Raw genomic sequence first — 22,465 nt, forward strand, 5'->3', positions numbered from 1 at the left:
TATAACAACAGAATGGGTCAGACAAGAGAGGTCAGTGACCTCGAACATGGACTAGTCATTGTGTGTCACCCACATAACAGTTCTATCAGGAAAATTTCAACTCTTTTAAAGACGTGTGGGTCGACAGTTGGTGATGAGATGGTGAAGTGCAAAACACAGCCATACCAAGAGCCGGCAGACCTCATGTAGTGACAGAGGTTCGCGGAAGGTGGTTGTGAGAAGTTGCATGAAATCAGCGGAAGGAATCAGTCGTGACTTCCAAAGAGCTACCAGCAGTCCAGCTAGACAGTCACTGGGCATACGGAGTTAAGAAGAAGAGGCTACGACGATGGAACAGTTTCTTATAACCAACAAATTATTGCAATCAATGCGAACTGAGGCCTGTGGTGGTGTAAAGTGCGTCGCCAGTGGGCAATAGACCACTGGAAATTAGTGATTTGGTGTGATGAGTCACGATGGAGCTTGAGGCACCGATGGAATGGTTTGTGTTTAGCGAAAGACGAAGAATGTGTAGTGCCTACAGTGAAGAACAGAGGACGTGGTGGTATGGTAAGGTGGTGTTCTTCGTGGTTAGGGTGTGATCTCCTTATCACGCTTAAGAAAGTGCTAAATACGGATGGATATGAACGTACTTCACAGCACTGTCTATTGGATCCAGTAGAGGAACAATTTGGAGGCGATGACTGACAATGGTCCCTGTTATAAAGTAGTATCTGTGAGGCAATGGTTTGTGGAGAACAACATTACTGAAGTGGATTGGCATCCCCTAACTCCAGAGCTGAACCCGATGGAACGCGTTTGGAATGAGTCACAACGTCGACTTCGCTACAAATCCCAGCTCCAATATGACTACCTATTCTGGTTTCGGCTCTTGAGGAAGAAGTGGGGCCGTTCCTCCTCAGACGTTCAGGCACCTCACGAAAAGTCTCTGCAGCAGAGGTGAAGCCGTCATTAAGGCGAACTCTGGACATATCCCATACTAATGTCCACGAACAGAAGTGGGTAGTCTTTCATTCTCATCCCGTCCGGTAAGTCTCCTCTGACCCGAGGTTCTGGGCGACTTTTCCGAACTCTACCACTTTTCCTAAACCTCTCCAGTTCTTTTCCTTCACCCCACTTCCTTCCCCTTCAACTCTTCCGCCAGAAGAATATTCCACTAGTTCCGAAACCTTGCAAACTGTTATGGCGTAAAGTCAAGCGCCGGCAAGCCATTCGGGAACGAGAGAGCAGATGGGGCTGGGAAGAAAACGTCAGCCAATTACACGCTGACTGACCCCTCTCCAGGACGACAACGTGACGGTAGCGGCCTTATGAGAACATAAACGCCACGCCCTACCAGCCGCGCCCCAGTACTACTGCAGCTTCAAGATGTTTCGTTTCACTAGTACTATATAGCATTGTCTACTGATGAAGCTTGTTTATATCATAGGTTGCCCTTTGCTTGTGACACTTCCGTGTTATAGTCAAAGTTAAGTATTGTCATTGTTAATTTTGTAATAAAACTCATTAATACGATTTGCTTGAGTCGTTTGTCTAGCGATCCGAGAAAGCAGGTTTCCTACATAACCCCATGTTCAACGGCTAGGCAGGATTCAACACATACGTAAAACCTTTTTGTGTGTGTGTTCTCCTGCTGCTGCTTGGTATGTAGTCTTTTTATACGTCCAGTTTTCATTATAATGTCTGGACACTTTGGATCAGATAATGTATGTATTCTATGCTTTTATGTCTTTACCAATATTGTGTGCCGCATTGTCTTAGGCGCCTTGTCACGGTCCGCGCTGCTCCCCCCGTCGGAGGTTCGAATCCTCCCTCGGGCATTGATGTGTGTGTCGTCCTTAGGGTAGGTTAGTTTAAGTTAGATTAAGTAGTGTGTAAGCTTAGGGACCGATGACCTCCGCAGTTTGGTCCCATAGGATCTTGGCACAAATTTCCAAAATTTCCATATTGTGTTTTGGACTATTTAATTTAAGGGCTCGACTGATAACTAGTATGTGTTTGACGGCAAGGGACCTTCTGATTTGACGTAAACGTCTCGTGATTATCTGGTATATGTAATGGTCTATCTTAATTACACTCCTGGAAATGGAAAAAATAACACATTGACACCGGTGTGTCAGACCCACCATACTTGCTCCGGACACTGCGAGAGGGCTGTACAAGCAATGATCACACGCACGGCACAGCGGACACACCAGGAACCGCGGTGTAGGCCGTCGAATGGCGCTAGCTGCGCAGCATTTGTGCACCGCCGCCGTCAGTGTCGGCCAGTTTGCCGTGGCATACGGAGCTCCATCGCAGTCTTTAACACTGGTAGCATGCCGCGACAGCGTGGACGTGAACCGTATGTGCAGTTGACGGACTTTGAGCGAGGGCGTATAGTGGGCATGCGGGAGGCCGGGTGGACGTACCGCCGAATTGCTCAACACGTGGGGCGTGAGGTCTCCACAGTACATCGATGTTGTCGCCAGTGGTCGGCGGAAGGTGCACGTGCCCGTCGACCTGGGACCGGACCGCAGCGACGCACGGATGCACGCCAAGACCGTAGGATCCTACGCAGTGCCGTAGGGGACCGCACCGCCACTTCCCAGCAAATTAGGGACACTGTTGCTCCTGGGGTATCGGCGAGGACCATTCGCAACCGTCTCCATGAAGCTGGGCTACGGTCCCGCACACCGTTAGGCCGTCTTCCGCTCACGCCCCAACATCGTGCAGCCCGCGTCCAGTGGTGTCGCGACAGGCGTGAATGGAGGGACGAATGGAGACGTGTCGTCTTCAGCGATGAGAGTCGCTTCTGCCTTGGTGCCAATGATGGTCGTATGCGTGTTTGGCGCCGTGCAGGTGAGCGCCACAATCAGGACTGCATACGACCGAGGCACACAGGGCCAACACCCGGCATCATGGTGTGGGGAGCGATCTCCTACACTGGCCGTACACCACTGGTGATCGTCGAGGGGACACTGAATACTGCACGGTACATCCAAACCGTCATCGAACCCATCGTTCTACCATTCCTAGACCGGCAAGGGAACTTGCTGTTCCAACAGGACAATGAACGTTCGCATGTATCCCGTGCCACCCAACGTGCTCTAGAAGGTGTAAGTCAACTACCCTGGCCAGCAAGATCTCCGGATCTGTCCCCCATTGAGCATGTTTGGGACTGGATGAAGCGTCGTCTCACGCGGTCTGCACGTCCAGCACGAACGCTGGTCCAACTGAGGCGCCAGGTGGAAATGGCATGGCAAGCCGTTCCACAGGACTACATCCAGCATCTCTACGATCGTCTCCATGGGAGAATAGCAGCCTGCATTGCTGCAAAAGGTGGATATACACTGTACTAGTGCCGACATTGTGCATGCTCTGTTGCCTGTGTCTATGTGCCTGTGGTTCTGTCAGTGTGATCATGTGATGTATCTGACCCCAGGAATGTGTCAATAAAGTTTCCCCTTCCTGGGACAATGAATTCACGGTGTTCTTATTTCAATTTCCAGGAGTGTATTTTGATATTTACCACAGATTAACCATTTTGCTTAAAATGTGGGTGACCTTAAGATGGTAGCTTGACCGAAACTAGTTCTCACACTCTTCATCTCCAAATGGCATATTCCAACAAGATAACCGAAAACCTCACAATGCAGTTCAGACCACAAACGATTTGAGAAATGTATAGCTGTTTTACTGGCGTGCTGGGTCCCCTTATTTGTGACCCATAAAATGTGTCCTCTGTTTCATGGAGAGAACGATACTTTCGTTCCAGCCTCAAGCAATCAATCCTCATGATGTGATAAAGCCATGTGTTTGAATCACAGCAATATGCTGTTTAAGATGATGTTTGCGGACAGTTTGCTTCTATGCCACGACGAAAACAAGAATGTGTTCGTGCTCGTGGGGCTCACAATACATAATGACATTGATGAAGGTCATCCGTTCGGAATGGAGTGAAAGTTTAATCATTTAATGAGCATTATGAGATGGACATCTCCGTTGCGTTTGATAACTGTCAACGGGTGTAACGAGCCGGCCGCGGTGGTCTCGCGGTTCTAGGCGCGCAGTCCGGAGCCGTGCGACTGCTACGGTCGCAGGTTCGAATCCTGCCTCGGGCATGGATGTGTGTGATGTCCTTAGGTTAGTTAGGTTTAAGTAGTTCTAAGTTTTAGGGGACTAATGACCACAGCCGTTGAGTCCCATAGTGCTCAGAGCCATTTGAACCATTTTTTGAACTGGTGTAACGTTGTCCATTTACGTGACTGCAGTAGCGCTGATAGCAACATCTAACCAGTCTTGAGACTGATGGCTGCTACAATGAAGAGCTAGAGAAACTGGTACACCTGCCTAATATCGCGTAGGGCCCCCGCGAGCAAGCAGAAGTACCGCAACACGACATGGCATGTACCAGAATAATGTCTGAAGTAGTGCTGGAGCGAACTGTCACCACGAATCCTGCAGGGCTATGCATAAATCTGTAAGAGTACGTTGCAAGGCAACATTCATGTCTGGGGAGTTTGGTGCACACGCTCCATACCATTATAGAGCCTCCACCAGCTTGCACAGTCCCTTGTGCCATGCAGGGTCCATGGATTAAAGAGGTTGTCTCCATACTCGTACACGTCCATCCGCTCGATACAATTTCAAACGAGACTCCTCCGACAAAGGGACATCTTTCCAGTCTTCAACAATCCAATGTCGGTGTTGACGGGCCCGCCCAGGTGGGGCGCAAAGCTTTGTGTCGTGCAGTTATCAAGGTTACACGAGTGGGCCTTCGCCTCCAAAAGACCATATCGATGATGTTTCGTTGAATGGTTCGCACGCTGACACTTGCTGATGGCCCAGCACTGAAATCTGCAGCAGTCTTCGGAACCGTTGCACCTCTGTCACGTTGAACGATTCTCTTCTGTCACGTTGAACGATTCTCTTCTGTCGTCGTCGGTCCCTTTCTTGCAGGATCTTTTTCCGGCCGCAGTGATGCTGGATTGTTGATATTCGCGGTACATCTACATCTACATGGATACTCTGCAAATCACAGTTAAGTGCCTGGCAGAGGTTTCATCGAACCACCTTCACAATTCTCTATTATTCCAGTCTCGTATAGCGCGCGGAAAGAATGAACGCCTGTATCTTTCCGTACGAGCTCTGATTTCCGTTATTTTTTCTTAGTGATCGTTCCTCCCTATGTAGGTCGGTGTCAACAAAACATTTTCGCATTCGGAGGAGAAAGTTGGTGATTGGAATTTCGTGAGGAGATTCCGTCGCACCGAAAAACGCCTTTCTTTTAATGATTTCCAGCCCAAAACCTGTATAATTTCTGTGACACTCTCTCCCATATTTCGCGATAATACAAAACGGGCTGCCTTTCTTTGAACTTTTTCGATGTACTCAATCAGTCCTATCTGGTAAGGATCCCACACCGCGCAGCAGTATACTAAAAGAGGACGGACAAGCGTAGTGTAGGCAGTCTCCTTAGTAGACCTGTTACATTTTCTATGTGTTCAAAAAATGGTTCAAATGGCTCTGAGCACTATGGGACTTAACATCTGAGATCATCAGTCCCCTAGAACTTAGAACTACTTAAACCTAACTAACCTAAGGACATCACACACATCCATGCCCGAGGCAGGATTCGAACCTGCCACTGTAGCAGTCACGCGGTTCCGGTCTGAAGTGCCTAGAACCGAACGGCCACTGCGGCCGGCTTTCTAAGTGTCCTGCCAATAAAACGCACTCTTTGGTTAGCCATCCCCACAACATTTTCTATGTGTTCCTTCCAATTTAAGTTTTTCGTAATTGCAATACGTAGGTATGTAGTTGAATTTACGGCTTTTAGATTACACTGATTTATCGTGTAACCGAAGTTTGACGAGTTCCTCTTAGCACTCATGTGGATGACCTCGTGAAATGGTCGTTCGCGAGAATCCCCCACTTCATCGCTAACTCGGAGATGCGTTGTCTCATCGCTCTTGCCCCGACTATAACACCCGCTTCAAACTCACTTGCCCGCCTCTCGTGGTCGTGCGGTAGCGTTATCGCTTCCCACGCCCGGGTTCCCGGGTTCGATTCGCGGCGGGGTCAGGGATTTTCTGTGCCTCGTGATGGCTGGGTGTTGTGTGATGTCCTTAGGTTAGTTAGGTTTAAGTAGTTCTAAGTTCTAGGGGACTCATGACCTCAGATGTTAAGTCCCATACTGCTCAGAGCCAATCAAACTCACTTAAATGTTGATAACCTGCCATTGTAGCAGCAGTAACCGGTCTAACTACAGCGACAGACAGTTGTCTTATATAGGCGTTGCCGACCGCAGAGCCGTATTCTGGCTGTTTACATACCTCTGTATTTGAATGCACATGCCTATACCAGTTTCTTTGGTGCTTCAGTTCAAAAATGGCTCTGAGCACTATAGGATTTAACTTCTGAGGTCATCAGTCCCCTAGAAGTTAGCACTACTTAAACCTAGCTAAGCTAAGGACATCGCACACATCCGTGCCCGAGGCAGGATTCGAACCTGCGACCGTAGCGGTCGCGCGTTTCCAGACTGTAGCGCAGGGGTCTCCAAACATTTTAGTCCGCGGGCCACATTGACTCCTCCACGAAGTCATAAGGGCTAAGATCTACCTAGTGGGATTAAAGCACCCTACCACTTCAAGATCACCGTAATGTAAGGCTAAAGGAAAGATGAAATCGCAAAAATCTGAGGTTGTGGGAAACGAACTACGATTTTTATTCAATTACATAATTTTGATTGGTGGACGTACCTGATCGCGGTGTATTGGTCGCGATAGGCCTCGAAACTCAATTTTTTTTTTTTAAATCTTTATTTCCTCATTATCATGTTACAATGTAACCTACTACCTAAATACATTAGTAGGTCCTATATTCTACTATTTCTAAGTTCTATCTGCAGCTATTATGATGTTTAACACTACAGGTTTTTCTTACTACACTCCATCACCACTATGGGGGTTAATCTACCATATTCACTATTCTATGTTACTGTTTGTCTAATATTCCTTAATTTTAGCTTGTTTTGTTATGATACTACTTACTTAATTTTAGCTTGTTTTGTTATGATACTACTTGCTAATAGTTGTTATTATTATGACTACTTTACCTGCAGCGTTACAAGTGTGCCAGAATAGATACAAACCTACTTTTTGGCCGTTCCCACTGAGCTAATCCCAGTGGGGGTGCCCCTGGCACAGGGCTGGCCGGTGACGTATTCGCTGCAGTTCTATACTATTTCTATTATCCTAGTTTGATCTTATAACTAACCTTATGTCTAATGTCATGATCGGTGCATAGTCAAGTCCGATTTTGATGTACTACCCCCCAACCTATTCCGAAAACCTGGCGGATTCCAGCCGTGAGGCGGCTGGCCAAGTCCACATCCCGGCGGAACAGGGGGGCGTACGCGACAATTCCGGTGTGTATTTATTTATCGATTGTTACCAAGATATTCTCTGAGGACTTTGCTCGATATTTTGTTTGTTAAGTGGTTCAGGACGTTGAATGTATTTTCGTGCCTGAGCAAGTGCTCAATTGTCGGCAGTATAGGTACCACCTCAAATATTTGGCGGGCCGGATACCGGGGATGTCCGGTCAGCTATCGCGGGCCGGTTTCGGCCCGCGGGCCGTAGTTTGCAGACCCTTGCTGTAGCGCCTAGAACCGCTCGGCCACCAAAGCCGTAGGCGCTTCAGTGTACTACTGTAAGAAGAAGTGGAGGCTGACCTGGAAGGTGACGTTGGCGAGCGCGGCATCGGCCGCCTCGTGGCGGTGTTCGCGCCGGCCCCCGCCGGCGGCGCGCTGCACGTCGGAGTGGAAGGAGCGCAGGAAGGCGTCGGCGGCGGGCCGCCCGGCCACGAACTCGCAGTCGTGCAGCTCGCCCTCGGCGCCGTAGATGAGCTGCAGGAAGCCCGAACCGTCCGTGACCTGCCGCAGCGTCACGCCGGCCCTGCAACCACGCCCGTCTCAGCGCGCCGCTGCCACAGGCCACAGGCCACATACACACAGCACGCTTCCGACTTGATTTACATTATTGACTGGACTACACTTCTTGAAATATTGAAGCTGGGAGGGTTAAAACTCAGACAGCTAAATATTACACTACTGGCCATTAAAATTGCTACACCACGAAGATGACGTGTTACAGACGCGAAATTTAATCCACAGGAAGAAGATGCTGTGATATCCAAATGATTTTCGGAGCATTCACACAAGGTTGGCACCGGTGGCGATACCTGCAACGTGCTGACATGAGGAAAGTTTCCAACAGATTTCTCATACACAAACAGCAATTGACCGGCGATGCCTGGTGAAAGGTTGTTGTGATGCCTCGTGTAAGGAGGAGAAATGCGTACCATCACGTTCCCGACTTTGATAAAGGTCGGATTGTAGCCTATCGCGATTGCCATTTATCGTATCGCGACAGTGCTGCTCGCGTTGGTCGAGATCCAATGACTGTTAGCTGAATATGGAATCGGTGGGTTCAGGAGGGTAATATGGAGCGCCGTGTTGGATCCCAACGGCCTCGTATCACTAGCAATCGAGATGACATGCATGGCTGTAACGGATCGTGTAGCCACGTCTCGATCCCTGAGTCAACAGATGGGGACGTTTGCGAGACTACAACTATCTGCACGAACAGTTCGATGACGTTTGCAGCAGCATGGACTATCAGCTCGGAGACCATGGCTGCAGTTACCCTTGATGCTGCATCACAGACAGGAGCGCCTGCGATGGTGTACTCGACGACGAACCTGGCTGGGTGCACGAATCGCAAAACGTCAGTTTTTCGGATGAATCCAGGTTCTGTTTACAGCATCATGATGGTCGCATCCGTGTTTGGCGATATCGCGGTGAACGCACACTGGAAGCGTGTATTCGTCATCGCCATACTGGCGTATCACCTGGCATGATGGTATGGGGTGACATTGGTTACACGTCTCGGTTCCCCCTTGTTCGCACTGACGGAACTTTGAACAGTGGACGTTACGTTTCAGATGTGTTACGACCCGTGGCTCTACCCTTCATTCGAGCCCTGCGAAACGCTACATTTCAGCAGAATAATGTACGACCGCATGTTGCGGGTCCTGTACGGGCGTTTCTGGATACAAAAAATGTTCGACTGCTGCCCTGGCGAGCACATTCTTCACACCTCTCACCAACTGAAAACGTCTGGTCAATGGAGGCCGAGCATCTGGCTCGTCACAATACGCCAGTCACTACTTTTGATAAACTGTGGTATCGTGTTGAGGCTGCATGGACAGCTGTACCTGCACACGCCATCCAAGCTCTGTTTGACGCAATGCCCAGGCGTACCAAGGCCGTTATTCTGGTCAGTGGTGGTTGCTCTGGGTACTGATTTCTCAGGATCTATGCACCCAAATTGCGTGAAAATATAATCACATGTCAGTTGTAGTGTAATATATTTGTCCAATGAATACCCGTTTATCATTTGCATTTCTTCTTGGTGTAGCAATTTTAATGGCCAGTAGTGTATCTGTAGCTTGTGCAGAAAACGGAGGGAGACAAGGTGCAGCCTTTACTCGATGTTACTTAATCTGTGTATTGAGCATACAGGAAAAGAAAGCAAAGAGAATTAAAATTCGGGATCAAGAAATGCAAACTTTGAGACTTTTCCAATGACAAGGCAATTCTCAGTTTAAATAATGAAAACTGCACCAGTTATTTTTTTATGTTTAGCATAACGCGCTCGAGAATTCATTCTCACTTTCAAGTGCATTTGTGCTTTTGTGCTGTTTGATATGTTCCCGAGGTGGTAACTGCTTCATTGGTTCACTGGCGTCACGTTGGATAATGTTGTGGAAGCTGCACAATATTTCGACGAGACAGCTGCTCGTCATCTCCAGGTGTTTACTGACGTGTTACTGTAGTGGCTCGCCAATATATACGCTGACTTATTAGGCGCCAAAAGGGTTGTGGCTATAACGTTATCGTAGACGCCGTGCTTTATGATTCGTCTTCGAGCACGCTATAGACGCAATCCTCAGCGGCTGCGCTTGTCTAGCGAGTGAGCGTATGTATTCGCGAACCATTGTAGCAAGACGTCAGTAAGCACCTGAACGTGGGGAGTAGTTGTCTCGTCGAGGGATTTGTGCTTTTGTTTGCCGGCCGCGGTGACCGAGCGGTTCGAGGCGCTTTCAGTCTGGAACCGCGCGACCGCTACGGTCGTAGGTTCGAATCCTGCCTTGGGCATGGTTGTGTGTGATGTCCTTAGGTTAGTTAGGTTTAAGTAGTTCTAAGTTCTAGGGGACTGATGACCTCAGATGTTAAGTCCTATAGTGCCCAGAGTAATTTGTACCATTTTTTGTGCTTTTGTTTACATGAATATGTTTGTCGATGTTGCGTGTGTGATTTTCTGCCCCTCTTTTTTTTCTCCTTGGCAGCTAGACTGCAATCGGAAAACCGGACTAAATGAATCTGTGAGTGTTTTTAAATTCTAATGTAGAAAAGGTTTTGTACTTTCTCCATTACGCGTAATATTACATACACATGCAAATCATCATTTTCACTATTTGTTTACGAACTGGTAAAACTAAGTTTTATAATTTACATAATTATGTATGGACATAATGTAATCCAGTAACATTGGAACAACTTTGACTGTGTACAAACTCTTTGTGAAGCCATGGTGTCGTAATATCCTGTTACCATATTTTGTAAACAAACAGTGAAAGTGATGATTTGCAAGCGTGTGATATTCTGTATAACGGAGGAGGCACAGTACCTGTAAGTAGTCAAACAAAAAATACCATTTCTAACACTATCGTCTAAAAACACTCAAAGATTCATTTTGTCCGACTTTCCGATCGCAGTCTGACTTCAAAAAGACACCAAGAGAGGCAGAAAATGACACATGCAAACGTCACTAAACATATTCATTTCAGTATATGCACAAATGCACTTGAAAATGAGAATAAGTTCTCGACACGCGTTGTGGTAAGAATCAAAGAATAAGTACCTAGTTCATATCTCATCTTTTAAATCACGAGTGACACGGTTGCAGGCTATCCTGAATCGTCTGATATGATGAACGGAATTAAGGAAATTCTCTCAAACACTAAAAATGAGTTTTAAGATCAGTTGAACGGAATGGATAGTATCTTGGAAAGATATAAAAATGAAAATAAACAAAAGTAAAACAACGGTAATGGAAAGCAGTCGAATTTAACCCGCAGAGAGAATTAGTAATTGACGGTGGCCGAAGTGGGGAGAACGTAAATGCCGACTGACAATAACAAAAAAAGCGTTTTGGGAAAAACAGAAGATTATTAACATCGAACGCAAGTTTAAGTGTTTGAATGCATTATTTAAATCGATTTGTATAGACTGCATCATTCTACAGAAGTAGGTTGTAGACGACAAAGAGTTTAGATAAGAACAGAATGGACGCTTTTGAAATTTGGTGCTGTAGATGAATACTTAAGCTTTAGACAGGTTATTGAGGATACGTTAAATGGAACTGGTTGGTGACAATATAAGCTTATGGCACAACTTGAGTAAAAGAAGGCAGTGTCAATAACGCGTTAAGGAAACTTCAGGTTGTTAATGGAGGACACTGTGTGTGTGAGTGGGAGGAGGAGGAGGGGGCCATAATAATTGTGGAGGGAAACCAAGACTTGACTACAGTAAGCAGGTTCAAATTGGTGTCGCTTGCAATAATTATGCAGAGAGTTGAAGAGACTTTCACAGCACAGACCAGCGTGCAGAGCTGCATCAAACCAGTCTTGGGACTGAAGACCGTAACACACGAACACTTATTACTGAGACTTATGGTTTTATGTGTACGAGCGGAGGTCGAAAAGTTCCTATCCCGAGATAGTTACCACAATGTCTCGCACAAACAACACAACCTACTTTTATGGTGACCCTTTTTGCGTATACAAGTCAAATTTCGCGGCTCCAGCTGCGTTAATTTTTCCGCTTGAATGCGTTGTATACCGTAGTGTAAGCAAAATGGTGAATATCGAGAGCATCAAGAACCGTGCTGTGATTGAATATCTTCATTTCAAGGGAATGACGCCCAAGGAAATTGCGGAGGATATGCGGAATACACTTGACAGTGCTCCGTCTTATGCATCAGTGAAAAATTGGGTTCCGACTTCAAACGTGGAAGAACAAGTGTGGAAGATGCGCCAAGGAGCGCAAGGTTTGACACCGTGATGAAGCAGTGACTGCAATTCACGATGCGATTTTGCGGGTTCGCTGGACAACGCTGCAGCACATTGAAACTTCATTTGGAATCTCCCATGGGCGTGCTCGTGACATTGTTGTGGATATTTGGGAATGTGGAAAGTTTCAGCTCGGTGATTCCAGAAGGACTTGAATGCAGATCAAAGACGGGAGCATGTTCAGTATTGTGAAGAAATCGTCCGCTAATTTAAAGCTGATGAAGACAGATTTCTTGCAAGGAGTGTGACAATGGGCGATGGGTTCACCACTTCGATCCTGAGACAAAATAACAGTTACAACAATGGAAACATCCTTCATCCGTTATGTGACAAAGAAAGAAAAAAAATCCGGGTGAAAAAATCTGCCGTAAGGTGATGGCATCGGTCTTCTGCGATGCAGAACAGGTAAATATGGTGGGTTACTTACAAAAGGGAGTAATTATCAATGCATCATACTATTGCATCCTCCTGCGACGCTTGAGAGAAGAGAAAAAGAAAAAAAACGCGCAGAAAATTGGCACGCGGTGTTCTTTTGTTGAATGAGACTATTCCAGGACGTTGGATCGGAAGAGGAGTAGCAGAAGTGGACTCCATCACTGGTCGCCTGCGATATCACATTGTTGAAGCTTTCCAGGAACGTTGTAATTGTGTTTCTATCTTCTATAGTTAGCAAGCAATGAATGTTTGAAATCTGTTCCTTCTTTTTAGCTGTGGTTCTCACAGGTATCTCTCACATCTTTATTTCCTTGTGGCAACACTACATTCTCTTCTGGCCACTCGATCGCTCACTCAACTCACGTTTTCGACAGAAGCCAAATAGCAAATTTTTTAAATATACTTTTGATAAAGCAACTTTGCATGTACACTACTGGCCATTAAAATTGCTACACCACGAAGATGACGTGCTGCAGACGAGAAATTTAATCGACAGGGAGAAGATGCTATGATATGCAAATGATTAGCTTTTCTGAGCATTCACACAAGGTTGGCGCCGGTGGCGACACCTACAACGTGATGACACGAGGAAAGTTTCCTACCGATTTCTCATACACAAACAGCAGTTGACCGACGTTACCTGGTGAAAGGTTGTTGTGATGCCTCGTGTAAGGAGGAGAAATGCGTGCCATAATGTTTCCGACTTAGATAAAGATCGGATTGTAGCCTATCGCGATTGCGGTTTATCGTATCGCGACTTTACTGCTCGCGTTGGTTGAGATCGAATGACTGTTAGCAGAATATGGAATCGGTTTGTTCAGGAGGGTAATACGGAACGTCGTGCTGGATCCCAACGGCCTCGTATCTCTAGCAGTCGAGATGACAGGCATCTTATCCGCATGGCTGTTACGGATCGTGCAGCCAAGTCTCGATCCCTGAGTCAACAGATGGGGACGTTTGCAAGACAACAACCATCTACACGAACAGTTCGACGACGTTTGCAGCAGCATGGGCTATCAGCTCGGAGACCGTGGCTGCGGTTACCCTTGACGGTGCATCACAGACAGGAGAGCCTGCGATGGTGTACTCAACGACGAACCTGGGTGCACGAATGGCAAAACGTCATTTTTTTCGGATGAATCCAGGTTCTGTTTACAGCATCATGATGGTCGCATCCGTGTTTGGGGACATCGCGGTGAACGCACATTGGAAGCGTGTATTCGTCATCGCCATACTGGCGTATCACCCGGCATGATCGTATGGGGTGCCATTGGTTACACGTCTCGGTCACGTCTTGGTCGCATTGACGGCACTTTGAACAGTGGAGGTTACATTTCAGATGTGTTATGACCCGTGGCTCTACCCTTCGTTAGATCCCTGCGAAACTTTACATTTCAGCAGCATAATGCACGACCGCATGTTGCAGGGCCTGTATGGGCCTTTCTGGATACAGAAAATGTTCGTCTGCTGCCCTGGCTAGCACATTCTCCAGATCTCTCACCAATTGACTGGCTCGTCACAATACGCCAGTCACTATTCTTGATGAACTGCGGTATCGTGTTGAAGCTGCATGGTCAGCTGTATCTGTACACGCCATCCAAGCTCTGCCTGACTCAATGCCCAGGCGCTTCAAGGCCGTTATTACGGCCTGAGGTGGTTTGTTCTGGGTACTGATTTCTCATTATTTATGCACCCTAATTGAGTGAAAATGTAATCACATGTCAGTTGTAGTATAATATATTTGTCCAATGAATACCTGATTATCATCTGGACATCTATATTTTCCTTGTAGCAACATTACATTCTCTTCTGGCCACTCGATTGCTCACACAACTCACGTTTTCAATATACTTTTTTTGATAATGCAACTTTCTCTATATAATTACTGTCAACCACTATGAATTTGGTCCATCTCTTTCCAATTATATTACTAATTGCGTTATGGAAGAGGGCGACATTGCGCACAGCCACTCTTGCTCCACCACACTCTCTTCCGACGAAAACTTTAATTCCAGCAGGCGCACCTTCATCGGAACAAAACGGAGCAAATCACATGGAGCTAGGTCAGCACTGCACGGGGGGTGCTCTAGCAGCTGGAACCCATGCAGCGAATTGTTACCCGTCTTTATAGGGACTGGCATCATTCTGACCTTTAGGTGCACAATCAGCTTTCATATCCCAAAACGCTGTCATCATCAACTGACAGAGCGCCTTTCAACTCTGTTACTGCAGTTGGAGATGGACGTTTCAACGCCATGCTCTGTCACTTGCTCTGTGATTCCTACTGATGGATCCACTTCTCAATGAGCGTTACTGCGTGACTGAGACAGTCCACTCCCTCCTCTTCAACGTGTTTTCGATATTTCTAAAGTTTCCTGTTTGTCTTTCTCAGTTGACGTAGTATCCAAAGAGAACAAACTTTGCGTTAGTTTAGAGATAAATGGACGAGTACAAATGCAGAAACATGGGTAATTTTCAAATAATTTATATCATTATCAGTCCTGACACGACTATCAACACGAATCTTTTGTTCAGCAGTTCCAATATTTCTGAACGTTATTGAAATGGATGGCGTACTCCAACGCTTCTCATAGCAGACAGATAAACTTCAACATTTAAAGTGATTTATACAGTTGTAAATTTTTCGTTCATTAAGACGGCTATCAGCAATGTGCAGCTAAATGCTGCTAATAGTCTCCACAAATTTAGTCCCTCCGGGGTAAGAAACTGTGGTATACACCACATCTAACAAACACCGAACAACGCGCTCCAGTACGCGGCCGCCAAATACCTCGCTGGCCGCACTTCTCTGGGCGGCCCGCTGCTTCCTTGGCTGGCCGTCTTCACACGCACGCTCCCTTACGTGGCCGAGAAATACATCGCTGGCCGCACTTCTCCGGGCGGCTCGCGGCTAACATCGCTGGCCGCCTTTCGCGCGCGCGCGTTTGTCAGCACACAGCAATTGGCTACGCCAGGAAACATTGAGATTGGTTTTCCCCGGAAAACAGCGACCCCAGCCTACGGCTCCATTAACTAGCAAGCCTTATATAAACCCGGCCGCCGCCGCAAACGACAGTTCTCATCGGGAAGTGCAGTACGCCGTGTTCCAGCTGCTTGTGGATGACTCGCCGCACCACTCGAGGTTACCTGGCTGCTCGGCGGAAATCTAGCGACTTCACTTGGAGAGACTGAACTTCACTGGACTTGGGAATAATTACGGGATTTGCACCCCACTATGCACATTTGGACATTGGTATAACCAAACTTTAATTATGCATTACTTCTGAGTGTGAGCCTGGGTAGACGCTTGGCTAACATAATTATTAAAAAGTGATTTGCGATTTAATAAACTAGACTGACGAGGTTATTGTGTTATTCCTGGTTATAACAGAAACCAATTACTCCCTTCATTTCTTCATTGGTGATATAGTTATAATAAAAAGAACTTTGAAATCACTGCGAATAATGCCGCTGACTGATGGACGAGAAACACAGTGGGGCTGAAGCAGGTCATTACATAGTCAGTGCTGCACATCTGTTTTTGTTGTGGTTTTCAGTCCAGAGAGCGGTTTGATGCACCCCTCCAAGCTACTCTATCCTGTGCAAGCTTCATCATCTCCAAGTACCTACTACTGCAACCTTACATCCTTCTGAATCAGCGTATTCATCACTTGGTCTCCCTCTACGAGTTTTACCCTCCACGCTGCCCTCCAATACTAAATTGATGATCCCTTGATGCCTCAGACCATGTCCTACCAACCAATCCCTTCTTCTTCTAATCAAGTTGTGCCACAAATTCCTCTTCTCCCCGATTCTATTCAGTACCTCCTCATTAGTTACGTGACCTAATCTTCAGCATTCTTCGATAGCACCACATTTCGAAAGCTTATATTCTCTTGTCTAAACTATTTACTGTCCATGTTTCACTTCCATACATGGCTACACCCCATATAAATACTTTCAGAAAAGACTTCCTGCCACCTAAATCTATACTCGATGTTAACAAATTTCTCTTCTTCAGAAACGCTTTCCTTGCCATTGCCAGTCTACATTTTATATCCTCCCTACTTCGACCATCATCACTTATTTTCCTCCCCAAGTGGCAAAACTCCTTTACTACTTTAAGTGTCTCATTTCCTAATCTAATTCCCTCAGCATGACCTGATTTATTTCGACTACATTCCATTATCCTCGTTTTGCTTTTGTTGATGTTCATCTTATATCTTCCTTTCAAGACACTTTCCATTCCCTTCAGCTGCTCTTCCAGGCGCTTTGCTGTCTTTGACAGAATTACAATGTCATCGGCAAACGTTAAAGTTTTTATTACTTCTCCATGGATTTTAATTCCTACTGCAATTTTTTCTTTTTTTTTCCTTTACTGCTTGCTCAATATACAGATTGAATAACATTGGGGATAGGCTAATCCTGTCTCACTCCTTTCCCAACCACTGCTTCCCTTTCATGCCCCTCGACTCTTATAACTGCCGTCTGGTTTCTGCACAAATTGTAAATAGCCTTTCGCTCTCTGTATTTGACCCCTGACACCTTCAGAATTTGAAAGAGAGTATTCCAGTCAACATTGTCAAAAGCTTTCTCTACGTCTACGAATGCTAGAAACGTAGGTATGCCTTTCCTTAATCTATCATTGAAGATAAGTCGTACGGTCAGTATTGCCTCACCTGTTCCAATATTTCTACGGAATCCAAACTGATCTTCCCCGAGGTCGGCTTCTACCAGTTTTTCCATTCGTCTGTAAAGAATTCGTGTTAGTATTTTGCAGCTATGACTTATTAAACTGATAGTTCGGTAATTTTCACATCTGTCAACACCTACTTTTTTAGGCACTGGAATTATTATATTCTTCTTGAAGTCTGAGGGTATTTCGCCTGTCTCATACATCTTGCTCACCAGATGGTAGAGTTTTGTCAGAGCTGGCTCTCCCACGGCTATCGGGAGTTCTAATAGAATGTTGTCTACTCCTGTGATCTTCTTTCGACTTAGGTCTTTCAGTGCTCTGTCAAACTCTTCACGCAGTATCATATCTCCTATTTCATATTCATGTACGTCCTTTTCCATTTCCATAATACTTCCCTAAAGTACATAGCGCTGGTTGGACCCTTTATATACTCCTTCCACCTTTCTACTTTCCCTTCTTTGCTTAGATCTGGTTTTCTATTTGAGCTCTAGAAATTCATGCTCTAACATTCTGCGTGGTGTCTGTTGTTCTATATCGTGCCTCCCTACTACTTTCGCGCAACGACGCTCTGAGCGTGTTTTTTAGGGAATTGACTAGTTTGAACCTGGGACCTGTTGCTGGTAAGGAGACGTCAGACCACACATGACATGTAGAGTTCAGTGAGACTAGCGATGATATAATCAAATACTTAATGATTTCAGCGTCAGCTCCACTGCACTCCCTGTAAAAGAATCTTAATACTAACTAAATTTAGTGGAAGGGGTTCAAGGCTTTCCTATTTTTAGTTAGCTGGTAAAATAACGTCGAAAAAGCAGTTAAGTTTACGATTGGAAATTTTATTCTACTCACAAAACATTATTTATAAATTGCACTATTGATAAAAGGAAATGTTTTAATACAGGATGGTAAAAACCAACTGCGTTCAACAAAAATGTGAACGAATATTCCCTGAATGGGTTTCCAAGTTCTACAATGGATCGAAGGATGGCCTATGCCATATCACATCTATAATCTAGGTTTAAATTAAGTTTCACAAAATCGAAAACTATCAAAATGGTCTACAGTGACCCTCAATTATCTTTAATTACTTATCTAACTTGTCGTAAATTACAGTGGCTGATGTGACTTCTCAATAACTATATAACTGAAAAATCATAGCGTTTCAGATTTTTACTTCAAGTGGCAAATGTGAAAACCATGAGCTTTAATTGACGATCGACACTAGTATTACGAAAAAAGGGGACGTAACAGATGAGACTTCTGCAGTTCTGAGTGAAGCTTTATGCGCTGTTATGCAGCATCGCGTGCGTTCATTACCTTGTCGGTGTTCGTCAGGGGGCGGAGGACAGCACAGCTCCGCTCACCTCGCCGTCTCGGAAGCAACTTTCTCCCAACTTCTCCTTACTACAATTTACCGAGTTGGTTTAAAAAAACTATCTGGCTGTGTTTTCATCTGACCAATCAGGGTCTCAATGTTAACCTTAAGCTCCCCCTTCAAAAATTCTGTCTATCCAATGAGAAACGTTATACTTTTCATGGTGGGGCAATGTTTTTAAAGTTTGGAACGTAACAGAGACGCGAAAAAGTCTCACGCTAAAACTTGCGGCTGGGGTGGCCTTATAGCGTTATCATAAGATGTATACTGTTCTTCTGGAGGGCTCTAGCTTTTAACATTAGCGGTTAGCTGGCGACTTGGGTGTCTGTCCCTTATTGTAGGGCCTTACAGCTTAACACGGTTCTGCTCTCGGCTTCTGTTCTCGTTTCTCCCCTCGGAACTGCGTCTGTCTCACAGTGGGAAGGTATGACTTGCATTTAGGCATTCTTGTGTTAGTCTGTGGTATTCCATTTGTTCACTCGTTACTCGTATTACTTTGGTTAATTTAATGTCACGATTTATTCGGAGCTATGTGACATACTACTGGATTTGCTTTTCATGTCAGGGTTTTCATGGAAGGTGTTGGATTTGCCTGACACCTTACAATGCAAGTGGTTCTCTTTTCTCCAAAGGTCCCTTTAATTTTCCTGTAGGCAGTATCTATCTTACCCCTAATGATATATGACTCTACATCCTTACATTTGTCCTCTAGCCATCCCTGCTTAGCCATTTTGCACTTCCTGTCGATCTCAATTTTGAGATGCTTGTATTCCTTTTTGCCTGCTTCATTCACTGCATTTTTATAATTTCTCCTTTCGTCAATTACATTCAATATCTGTTCTGTTAACCAAGGATTTCTATTAGCCCTCGTCTTTTTACCTACTTGATCGTTTGCTACCTTCACTATTTCATCTCTCAAAACTATCCGTTCTTCTTCTGCTGTATTTCTTTCCCCCGTTCTTGTCAATTGTTCCCTTATGCTCTCCCTGAAACTCTATACAACCTCTGGTTCTTTCAGTTTATCCAGGTCCCATCTCCTTAAATTCCCACCTTCTTGCAGTTTCTTCAGTTTTCAAGCTATGGAACAGAAAAAATTGACTTGACCTCAGATAAAGATAGACCACGCACAGAAGACAGCGAATCTTCTGTCATGCTGTATACGAACAGGCGAGCGCCACAAAGAGGAGCGCGTGAACTTCCTATGACGATTCACTGAAAAACCGACAACAAGCCGAAGTTGAGCAACCACTTGTGAATGCGATTCGAACACGACCGAATGCTGTTACCTCGCGTCCACCTACTGCCTACAGCACAGGAAACGCTTGTTGGCAGGTGCTCGTTCGCTGCGGGGTAAACCAGGCCTTATTACTCTCTGGCATCAACTGTATCACGTTACTGTTTATAGGTTGAGAACCTGTTGAGAAACTCGGACAATCAAAACTTGAGATTACTGGGGCTGTTCAAACAGCAACGTGCCGCAGCGGACACCACAGCTATCGTGTGTAGAAGGATGCAGCCTTTCTGTTGTCAGAATGCCATATGGATACTGTTACTAGATGCATACCGACGCTCTGCTCAGCGTCTACAGATAAATTTGTTTGTTGAAAGTCCACGCCCTGTATACGGAAGATAGTCCGGGAAAAGTTAGTGAGCTCAAAGTTGATGCTTGTCACAGATCGTTACGTGTTTCATAGTATTGTTTACGATGGAGGACAACTACAAACAGATGTCAGATACCAGGCTGGCCGTGGAAATGCTAACGTGTGTCACATGTCAACGTCTGAAACAACATCCGCTCTGCTACTTGTGTAACCTTATTCGTGTGTCAATCGCACTAAACGTATACCATCATCATGTTGGCATCATCATTGCTGTGATTTGTATCCCAAGTTCTCTAGTACTAATGCACTACCAAAAACGTTGACAAGGCCACCAGTGTTCGTGTTATCATCATTATATATGTGTCGTATCAACGCAAGCTCAAGGAAAGGTCTTACAAGTTATCACAGTGACGACTGGTTAACTTTGCGACGCCTATCACACGTTGCTACGTAGCGTCATTTCGACAGTGTGGCTAACTGTGGAAAAGACAATGCAGTAATGGCAAATATGCGTGTTGACTCGTAGATCATGAAGAAACTTAGCAAAAATTCATTCTGTGGTTCCCACTGATCAGCTTCAGTAGGAAAACGAAGCAATGTTTACACAAAACACAAACAGCCGTGATGTTTAAGCACAGTGGTGGTCAGAACTAAAATATAATCAAAGAATTTCAAATAACAGAGCTGATTTGCAGCAGCGATACTTTAACACTTTCGTGAAGCTGAATTTATCCATACTGCAATGGAAGTATTTGAACACTACTGTGAAATTAAATTTATCCATACTGCAATGAAACTGAAATCTACGAGAGTGACGCTTGAGAAGTTTCACACGTCCATGCTTCAGTCACTGCCTTTATAATTATTTTAAAAAACCAGTTTGCTCGACGCGTTTCGCTATCATGTTACAATTTTCAGGGTGTCCAGACATTATTATTACCAAAATTTATATAAAAAATAGGACATGTGTTGTACGAGTGTATGTTCCTCTTCCGGCACACTGAGCACACAAACAAAACATCGATTAACATTATGTGCAGAGATGATTACTCTAGAGTGGCTATAGAACTTGGTAATCGCCAAGCAGCGAAAGAAAAAAGTGAGCAGTGCTGGCTGAATGATGAAATCAAAGTGCTCTATGCAAAGATGTCGTGTCATACAAGAAAATGACCAATATCAGTTTAAAATTAGCAAATTATTTATAATACACCTGTATCCCTTCATGCTTGATGTCTTACCCGATGGTGATGCCATCTTTCAGCAGTATAATTGTCTGTCTGAGCCAGAACCTTGCTTGAGGAGCATTATAGTGAATTCAAGATGTTTCAGCGACCAAATTCGCCTGATGTAAATCCTGTGGAACCCATCTGGGTCGCTATCAGGCGCCATCGTACGCAGTTCAGCTGCCCGTTATTTGCGCGAATTACATGACCTGTGTGTAGACATTTAATTCGACATACCCCCACAACCTACCAACGAACTATCTGATCTCTGATAAGCAGAATCAGTGATGTTCAAACGTGTGTGAAATCTTATGGGACTTAACTGCTAAGGTCAACAGTCCCTAAGCTTACATACTACTTAACCTAAATTATCCAAAGGACAAACACACACACATCCATGTCCGAGGGAGGAATCGAATCTCCGCGGGACCAGCCGCACATTCCATGACTGCAGCGGCCTAGACCGCTCGGTTAATCCCGCGCGGCAATCAGTGATGTACACTCCTGGAAATGGAAAAAAGAACACATTGACACCGGTGTGTCAGACCCACCATACTTGCTCCGGACACTGCGAGAGGGCTGTACAAGCAATGATCACACGCACGGCACAGCGGACACACCAGGAACCGCGGTGTTGGCCGTCGAATGGCGCTAGCTGCGCAGCATTTGTGCACCGCCGCCGTCAGTGTCAGCCAGTTTGCCGTGGCATACGGAGCTCCATCGCAGTCTTTAACACTGGTAGCATGCCGCGACAGCGTGGACGTGAACCGTATGTGCAGTTGACGGACTTTGAGCGAGGGCGTATAGTGGGCATGCGGGAGGCCGGGTGGACGTACCGCCGAATTGCTCAACACGTGGGGCGTGAGGTCTCCACAGTACATCGATGTTGTCGCCAGTGGTCGGCGGAAGGTGCACGTGCCCGTCGACCTGTGGACTGGGCCGCAGCGACGCACGG

The 22,465-nt window shown here is 45.7% G+C and overlaps 1 protein-coding gene across 2 annotated transcripts in view; it reads right to left on the reverse strand.

Annotated features, from left to right (window-relative positions):
* The window catches only part of LOC126461788 (uncharacterized), a 425,449-nt gene that overhangs the window by 221,517 nt on the left and 181,467 nt on the right, over positions 1–22,465 (reverse strand). For both annotated transcript variants that reach the window (XM_050096024.1, XM_050096023.1), the window contains exon 2: positions 7,718–7,940. In XM_050096024.1, the coding sequence (XP_049951981.1) occupies positions 7,718–7,940 (223 nt within the window). The remainder of the gene's footprint in view (positions 1–7,717; positions 7,941–22,465) is intronic.

Source organism: Schistocerca serialis, chromosome 1 (genome assembly GCF_023864345.2).
Source record: "Schistocerca serialis cubense isolate TAMUIC-IGC-003099 chromosome 1, iqSchSeri2.2, whole genome shotgun sequence".
NCBI classification, from domain to species: domain Eukaryota; kingdom Metazoa; phylum Arthropoda; class Insecta; order Orthoptera; family Acrididae; genus Schistocerca; species Schistocerca serialis.